The sequence below is a fragment of the Rattus rattus genome, chromosome 2, assembly GCF_011064425.1.
Source record: "Rattus rattus isolate New Zealand chromosome 2, Rrattus_CSIRO_v1, whole genome shotgun sequence".
Classification (NCBI taxonomy): domain Eukaryota; kingdom Metazoa; phylum Chordata; class Mammalia; order Rodentia; family Muridae; genus Rattus; species Rattus rattus.
The window spans coordinates 168937527-168946261 of record NC_046155.1 but is presented as its reverse complement, the minus strand read 5'-3'; the positions used below and the strand labels follow the sequence as shown (position 1 = coordinate 168946261).

The 8735-nt window shown below is 44.8% G+C and overlaps 1 protein-coding gene across 1 annotated transcript; it reads right to left on the bottom strand.

The window, feature by feature from the left end:
* Window positions 1–466: 466 nt before the first annotated feature.
* LOC116893385 (RNA-binding motif protein, X chromosome-like) lies at window positions 467–6941 on the bottom strand. The gene is given in 4 exon segments (XM_032895180.1): window positions 467–928; window positions 930–1019; window positions 1108–1198; window positions 6880–6941. Coding segments are annotated over 4 exon segments (705 nt in total).
* Window positions 6942–8735: the final 1794 nt, after the last annotated feature.

Sequence of the window (8735 nt, the reverse complement as noted above, 5' to 3'; positions counted from 1 at the left end):
TACCATGGTGACTACTTCCATTAGAACTGGAAAGTGGGGCCCTTTGTGCAGGGGGAGCACTGGTCTCAAAAAACTTCTGTCCCCAGCTCTGAAAAAAAAAATCTTAAAAAACTTCTGTAGTAAACTCAACCTGAGATGATCTAAATAGTCACCACTGCAAACATGTCCATATCTATCACTATAACCTCTTGATGGGCAGTCATCATCACCACATAGACCCAATCAAAATGGCAGTATAGCTGTTTGGTGGCAGTGGATAATCTCTTTTGTCACTAGAACTCGATCACTGACTAGAAGTCTTTGGTAGACTACACTCAACTGGCAACAAACAAAAGTCTCTGTAACACAGTGGGTTACTTGGTGCTGTGCTTCCATAAACAGAGGGCACTGATCTCCTAGAAGGACAAACCCAACCTCGCGGTGCTGGTTCTTTTTACTGGAAACTGCCCTCTTGGAAGAACTCATCCTAATATTTTGTGGAGGAGCTGCCATTAGCCACGTATGTGGGAAGCCTCCTACTTCTTCTTCCACGTCTTCTTCTTCTCCTTCTTCCACCTCTGGGAGGGCCAGTGCATCTGGGAGGAGGAGGTGGTGGTCCAAGTCTGCCACCCCCAAAAGCTGCATTGGTGGCATGTTCCACTCTGTTGGCTTTTCCTTGCTCCACTCCAGCTTTTCCGTCAGAGAGCTTTCCATGAACATCTCCTGCTGCACCCGCACCCTTAACACCTGCGGGGTTTTGAAAGGCCGCACCATTATTGCATCTTCTTCGTGATTGGTTGGTTTCATGATCTTTATTCAAAATGGCATCCACTATTTGCCCGTATTTCATAAACAGGACTCTAAGGATTTTCTGCTTGAGTTCTCTACTAAGCTCACTAATGAGGAGCTTTTTTGGGCGGTTTGCTTCGGTCATTTTTTTTTTTTTTTTCCTCTCTCCTCAAACTACCGAGAACAGGCGGCACTGTCCTGATGGGTCTTGAGCGTTTGCAGCTCTCGGCTTGTAAGATGGCTACCAAGTCCTAGAAAGGACAGGAAAGAAAAAAGCCATCAGGACCACTGTACAACCCACTAACCGTGAAAGGAAAGCAGTATTTGTTTGGCACTTACCTCTGCTGCTCGACCCTCTGGGCCACTCTTCCTCCTCTGGTGCTCTAACCGCGGTTTGAAGCCTAGCTGTGAGGATTCCACCTCACGGAACCTCGGCGTAACGGCGGTAGAATCGTTAGAACATCACTTCCGCTGCCTCCGAACAAGTACTTCCGGTGGTTGGGGGTTGTGGAGTGGTTGCTCTAACTTGGCCTTGTCATCCCCCAACCAGCCTCTAGACGGCGCAGTCACCCCAGAACCTTGGGGAATACAAGAAGTCAGTTTTGAGATAGACTCAAAGATTTGAGGTGGTGTCTGAGTTGGAATCCCGATTCCAGCAAGTACAATTTGTAGGATTCTGGTTAAATGGCTACACCCGCTGTAGGGATCACATGAAAGGCACCTCCTTTCCAAACTAGGGGGAGCCCGAACTCTGCTGCTCGACACTCTGGGCCACTCTTTCTCCTCTGATGCTCTAAAAGGATTCCACCTCGCGGAATCTTGGCGTAATGGAGGCAGAATCGTTAAAACATCACTTCTGCTGCCTCGGAACAAGTACTTCTGGTGGTTGGGGGTTGTGGATAGTTTTACGTCAACGTGACACAGGCAAGAGTTTCTGGAAGAAGGGGACCTCAATTGAGAAAATGTTCTCGTAAGATAAGATGTGGGGTATTTCCTAAATTAGTCATTGATGGGGTCAGGGCCCAGCCCCTTATGGGTGGGGCCATCCCTAGGCTGGTGTTCTTGGATTCTATAAGAAAGCAGGCTGGGAAAGTCATGGGGAACAAGCCAGTAAGTAGCATTCCTCCATGGCCTCTGCATCTGCTCCTGCCTTCAGGTTCCTGCCCTGTGTGAGTTCCTGTCCTGCCTTCCTTTGATGATGAACAGTGATGTGGAAGTGCAAACCAAATAAACCCTTTACTTTCCAAGTTGCTTTGGGTCATGATGTTTTACCATAGCAATAGTAACCCCTAAGACACCACTTTATATTTGGGATGTTTTTATAAACTGAGTTATTATTATTATTATTATTATTATTATTATTATTATTGTTGTTATTATTATTATTCATTTTAACTGTAAATTTTTTTAGAGTAATATGTGTGGAACTCAGTCTTACTTGCAAGGCTAGCCCTTTACCACTGTGCTATCTCTCTCTCTCTCTTTTTATTTTCTTTTCTTTTTCCGGAGCTGGGGACCGAACCCAGGGCCTTGCGCTTGCTAGGCAAGCACTCTACCACTGAGCTAAATTCCCAACCAACTGTGCTATATCTCAATTGGCCTTGAAATCCTAATTCTTCTCCCTTAGCCTCTGGAATGCTGGAATTACAGGCCCGTGATCATGGTTTCTGGTTTCTGGTTGCTGGTTCTGTACACTCTTCTAGCTTCCATTTTTCTTTTTAAAATGTATTTTCAGGCATGGTGGCAATTCTTGCATATGTTGCCTAGGTTGGCCTTGAACTTACAGCCCTCTCATTTTAGCATCACAAATTGCTGGGATTACAGTCTCTTGTCACCACATTTGCCTGAAGATAATTCTTTGTAAATAACACGCCATCATGAGGACATAGTGTGATATTTTAAGTAAAGCACTCACTACATGTGTGTGTTATTTCCATTTCTGTCATTGTAAGAAAATACCTGAAGCCTGGGAAGATGCTCAGTGGGCCAGTGTGAGACCAGAGTTCACAACCCAGAACTCACACAAAGAAGCCAAGTGGGTGTGGCATCCTTTCTGTAATCCCAGTTCCTGAGACAGAAGAGCCTTGGAGAGAGCTGGCTGGCCAGAGCAGCTGAAACACTGACCACCTCTAAGTTCAGTGAGAGTCCCTAGTGACCCGCCCCCAACATACATGTGTACTCACACATGTGAAAACCCATAGGGGTGTGCACCACATACACATACACAGGCAAATAAAAGAAAGTACCTGAGCTCATTGACTAATGAAGGGAAACGGTCTACTTGGTTCAAGGTTGTAGAGATTGTGGTCCACTATTGGACAGACTCATAGCTGAGTGACAGTGGAGGGGTATTGTCTGTGGCAGGACAAACTGCTCAACTCGTGGACAGGAAGCAAGTAAAAAGAATAGGAAGGGCATTTTGTTCCAGAATCATCCTGTTCCAGAGGGCATATTCCCAAAGATCTAAAGACCTCCCTCTGTGATTTGTCTTCCAAAGGCCCTAGTATTTCCCAATGGCGCCACCTTGTGGACAAAGCTTTTAACAGACACAAGTCTTTGGCTAGACATCTCAGATCCACCAGCAACTCAGCTTACTACAAATAGCAACTTATCAATACTAAACTATTAAGAAGCTAAAACTCATATTTTTGATAGGCTATTATATATCAAGTACATAATCCTGCCAAGTCTCACATAACACAACAAGGTGGATGCAGTAACAGTGTCTGTATATTATTAGGGACTTGGGTTAGGGAGAATAATGTAACCTGCCAGAAGTTACACCTTTGAGATTAAACCCAGGAAACTAATTTCTTTTTAGATTTATTTGTGGGCTGGAGAGAAAGCTCGGAGGTTAAGAGCACCGACTGCTCTTCCAAAGGTCATGAGTTGGGGTTGGGGATTTAGCTCAGTGGTAGAGCGCTTGCTTAGCAAGCGCAAAGCCCTGGGTTCGGTCCCCAGCTCTGGAAAAAAAAAACAACACAACAACAACAAAAGCCCAAAAAACAAAAAACAAAGGTCATGAGTTCAATTCCCAGCAACCACATGGTGGCTCACAACCATCTGTAATGGGATCCAATGTCCTCTTCTGGTGTGTCAAGGACAGCATGCTCATACATAAAATAAACAAATCTTTAAAAAAATTTATTTATTTAGAGTGTGAGTACTTGCCCGAGAGACCAGAAGAGGGTTTCACATCCCCTGGTTCTAGAATTATAGATAATTGTGAGCCATCAAGTGGATGCTGGGAATTCAACCTGGGACATCTAGAAGAAGTGTGCTCTTAACCATTGAGCCATCCCTCCTCCCTTCAGGAGCCTATCATTCTATAGCTTATAATTACTATGGTGCCAGATCAAATTCTTCACCTTTTTAGATCATGCTGCACACTCCAGCTTTAAGTTGCTTCTGCTTGAGGAAGTTTCCTAGACTGAAATGGAAGATTCAAGAAGCCTTAAGCTTGGAAACCCAGCAGCTGGGAGGCTAAGGCAATTGGATCACAGGATCAAGGCCAGTCTGGGTTACCTAGTGAGACCTGCGTCAAAGCAACACCAGGACTCAAGACTGTAAGATGTTTGCCTGGGAAGCACAAGGGTCCAGAACTGACATGAATATCCAGGAAAAATGCCCACTGTGGTCTCACATGCTTATAATCTCAGCACCTGGGAGGCAGGGACACACTTGTCCCTGTGACTTGCTTGCCAACCTAACAAATGGGCAAGCTCCAGGCCAGTGAAAGACCCTATCTCATAAACATGGCGGCAGGACAGTGACTGGTCTAGTGGAAGAGGTGCTTGCTGCCAAGCTGGAAGGCATAAATAAGTTCAATCCTGAACTCACATGGTGCAGGGAGAGAACTGACTCCTAAAAGTTGTCTTTAGAGCTCTGCACAGGCATCACAGCATGCACACTTCCCCTGCCAAAATAAATGTAAAAAAAATGTTGGGTTGCATTCCTGAGAGATGATGCCCACAGGCGTGAATGAACATGAACAACTCTGACCTTCATGCAGCTGCATATACATGTATAGCTTCTAAACACAAATACACACTCAAACACAAAAGTTATCATAGGGTCTGGACTTTTATTTTTTTAAAGACTTATTTATTACATATAAGTACACTGTAGCTGTCTTCAGACACACCAGAAAGGGGCATCAGATCCCATTACAGATGGCTGTGAGCCACCATGTGGTTGCTGGGAATTGAACTCAGGACCTTTGGAAGAGCAGCCAGCACTCTTAACTGCTGAGCCATCTCTCCAGCCCTGGACTTTTACTTTAAGCAGAAGGTAAATTAATTTTTGCCTGTGTATGGAAGAGTCGCTTTTGATGGAAGACATGAATTTCACTAAGGGTCAGCAAGCAGGTGTGTCTCAATTTTTTCTTGCAAGTCATGGACGATCATGGACCAAGACTAACATATTTACTATTTATGGTCACCAAGGCACATAGTCACCTTTCTTCATGTAGTGACCAGCATCTGAGCTGGAGAACTCTTCTTTTACAGTACAGGACTTACTCAGGCTGATAGCATGACCACTGTAGAAGAAAGAGTTTATTCTGAGTTTGTTTGCAGTGGATTTGCATGGATTCAGAGTCCATGACCATCACCTGCGGGAAGCATGACACTGGAGCAGAGCTGAGAGCACACTTGATTTACAAGCTAACTAGGAATGTGGGCTTTTGAAACCTCAATGGCACGTCTCCTCCAACCAGGCCAGGCTTCCTGACTCTTCCCAAAGATTTTCAACAATTGTGGACCAAGAACTGAGGACCAGGGCCTGTCTTAGGGTTTTACTGCTGTGAACAGAAACAACGACCAAGGCAACTCTTATAAGGACAACACTTAGTTGGGGCTGGCTTACAGGTTCAAACGTTCAGTCCATCATCATCAAGGCAGAAACATGGCAGCATCCAGGCAGGCATGGTGCAGAAGTTGCTGAGAGTTCTACGTCTTCATCTGAAGGCTGCTAGGAGAAGACTGACTTCCAGACAGCTAGGATGAGGGTCTTAAAGCCCACACCCACAGTGATACACCTACTCCAACAAGGCCACATTTACTTCAACAAGTCCACACTTTCTAATCGTGCCTCTCCCTGGGTCAAGCATATACAAACCATCACATCCACTCCCTGGCCCCCATAGGTTTGTTGAAACTTATAAGTCTATAGGGGCCTTACTTAAACATAGCACAAAGCAAAATATATTTAGTTCAACTTCTAAAGTCCCCGTAGTCTATAGCAGTCTCAACAATGTTAAAAATCCAAAGTTCAAAGTCTCTTCTGAGATCCATCCAACCACTTAACTGTAATTCCCAAAGCAAGACAGGAATCCATCTGGGTAAACTCCAAACTCTGCTTCTCTATGTCTGATGTCAAAGCGGTTTTCAGATCTCTACTCCTTTTTCATCTTTGTTGACTGTAACAGATTTCTTTCTCCTGGGTCGGTTCCAGTCTGTTAGCAGCTTTCCTCAGCAGATAGCCCGTGACTCTGGCATCTTGAACATCTCAGGGTCTCCAAGGCAACTTCAATGTTACAGCTTTTTGTTTCAGTATCTGGAATCCACACATGATCCTCCTCCAAAGGGCTGGCGTCACTTCTCCAGCTCTGCCCTCTGTAGCCCTCTAAGCTCAGGTTGATCCACTCCACTACCACTGTTGTTCTTGGTGATCCTCCCATGGTACTGGCATCTTCAATATGCTGGGGTCTTCTGTTGCAACTAGGCTTCACCTGTAGGCTCTCATAGGCTCTCTTCATGGTGCCAAGCCACAACTTCTCTGCATGACCCCTTCAGGCCTGGGCTATCAACTGCACCTAGGGCTGACCTTCACTGATGGCTTTCCATGGCCTCTCACAGTTCCAAGCCTCAGCCATTCTCATGACCCCTTCACGCCTTCAAAACCAGTACCACCTGGGTGACTCTTGCACATTACCAAGTACAGCATGAGGGACAACTTAGCTATCTCTGGAACACAGCTTCTTTGTGCTCTCAGGAAATACTTCCCAGAAGATTTCACCTTAGTGATGCTGAGATCTCTTTATTTACCACTAATTTCTTCGCTCCAGCTAACCAGCATCAGTTGTCCCAGTCGTCCCTTCTATTTTTTTACTCTAAATCCAGAGCCACATGGCCGAAGCTTCCGAGTTCTGTGGCTTGCAGGAGCTGGAACATGGTTCCCTTGTTCTATTACATCACCATTACCTTTCTGTTTCCCAATTCCCTCACTGCCTAAGCTTGGCTGTCCTGGAACTTGCTCTGTAGCTTGACCTTGAACTCAGAGATCTGCATGCCTGTCTCAAGGATTAAAGGCAAGTACTCCCATGTCTGGATTTACGCTTTTCTTCATTTAGAACTTGTTCTGTTCCAGGCTGGCCGTGAACTCAGAGGTCTGCTTGGCTTTATCTCTTGGGATAAAAGGTGTAGACCACTATGCCCAAACCCAATTTAACTGGGTGGGATCTTGCCTCCCTTAATTCAATTTAATATCCTTGAACACGGGATTCAGCTCCATTTCACTTCTTGGTGCCCCTTTAATACACAAACCATATATTTTATATTTTTACTTTCTAAGCTTGCTATGCTTGTTCAAAATGCTCTTCATGAGACTTAACATGAGACCCTAACCTAAGTCTCTGCTGGTATTTTTTGAGATTTCCTTTTTCAATGCAATTAATATAAATCTCTTTACCTTAGCATCAGGCAGACTCTTCAGACAAGCACAAAAACCAGCCACATTCTTCACCAAAATACCACAAAAACAGCCTCTAGACCACATCCTGAAATCCTTCTCCACTGAAACCTCTTGGGCCATGTCTGAACAGTTCAAACAATTCTCAGCACTGAGGCCTTCCATATTCCTATTAGGATGATCCTTTAAGGCCCATTCCATTGCTTTCCAAATCTAAAATCCCCAAATCCACATTCTTCTAAATAAAAGCATGGTCAGGCCTATCACAGCAATACCCCAGTCCCTGGTACCAGCTTCTGAGCACACATATACAAAGCCTCCCAGGGCCATCCTCACTCAAACCACAACACCCACCCCTTTCAAGGGTGAGTAATAAATAAATACTATAACAAATGCATAGTGATCTGTAGAGAGATATAAACATCATCTGTTAATAAAAAAGCGGAGGGTCAATGATCTGAGGCAGGAAATAGGAAGCGGGTTGTTGGCAGGAAGAGAGGATTCTGGGAAATATGAAAATACAAAAGGAAGACCCAAGAGACTGAGAGGGAGTTGTGAGGCTATGGATGGGGGAGACGGCTATAGACCAGCAAGAAGATGAAGTTGGAGAGATGCTGAGGGAGACGATGAGGAGATGAGAAGGACGAAGTGGGCCAGGACTGAAGGAGAGGTAACTAACCAAGTGGGTAGACATAGAATAGTTTAAACAGTTAAATAAGTTAAGAGCTAGTCAAGGAATGAGCCAAAGCTTATGGGTTAGGTATTTAATAATAGCTAATTAGACTCAGAGTCTTCTTTCTGGGAGCTGGGGCTGGGAAAGGAAAAATGGATATAATGTATTTACAGTGATCAAACCAACGGTGGCCTGGTGGCTCTGGAAGAGACAGTTAAGTTTCCCGTAAGGTGATAGAAATATGGGCTGTGAATGAACATCTTTTCCACCCAAACATACAAGAATGAATGCAGAATGAATCCACACACAGACAGGGTACAGAGACATGTGTGTGTGTGTGTGTGTGTGTGTGTGTGTGTGTGTGTGTGAGAGAGAGAGAGAGAGAGACACGGGCGGGGGGAGGAGAGGAGAGGAGAGGAGAGCTAGAAGAGACGACGTATCACAAGACAGCCACTGAACACTCACCAATGTGGTATAACAAATACTATACATCTTTGCTTCCTTTGTTGATTGGGCTGGCTAACTGGTCCTCAGCAAAAGGAGTGGTGTGTATCCTAACTGGTCTTAACATAGTTTCTGCTATTTGTAACTGAAAGGATAATAT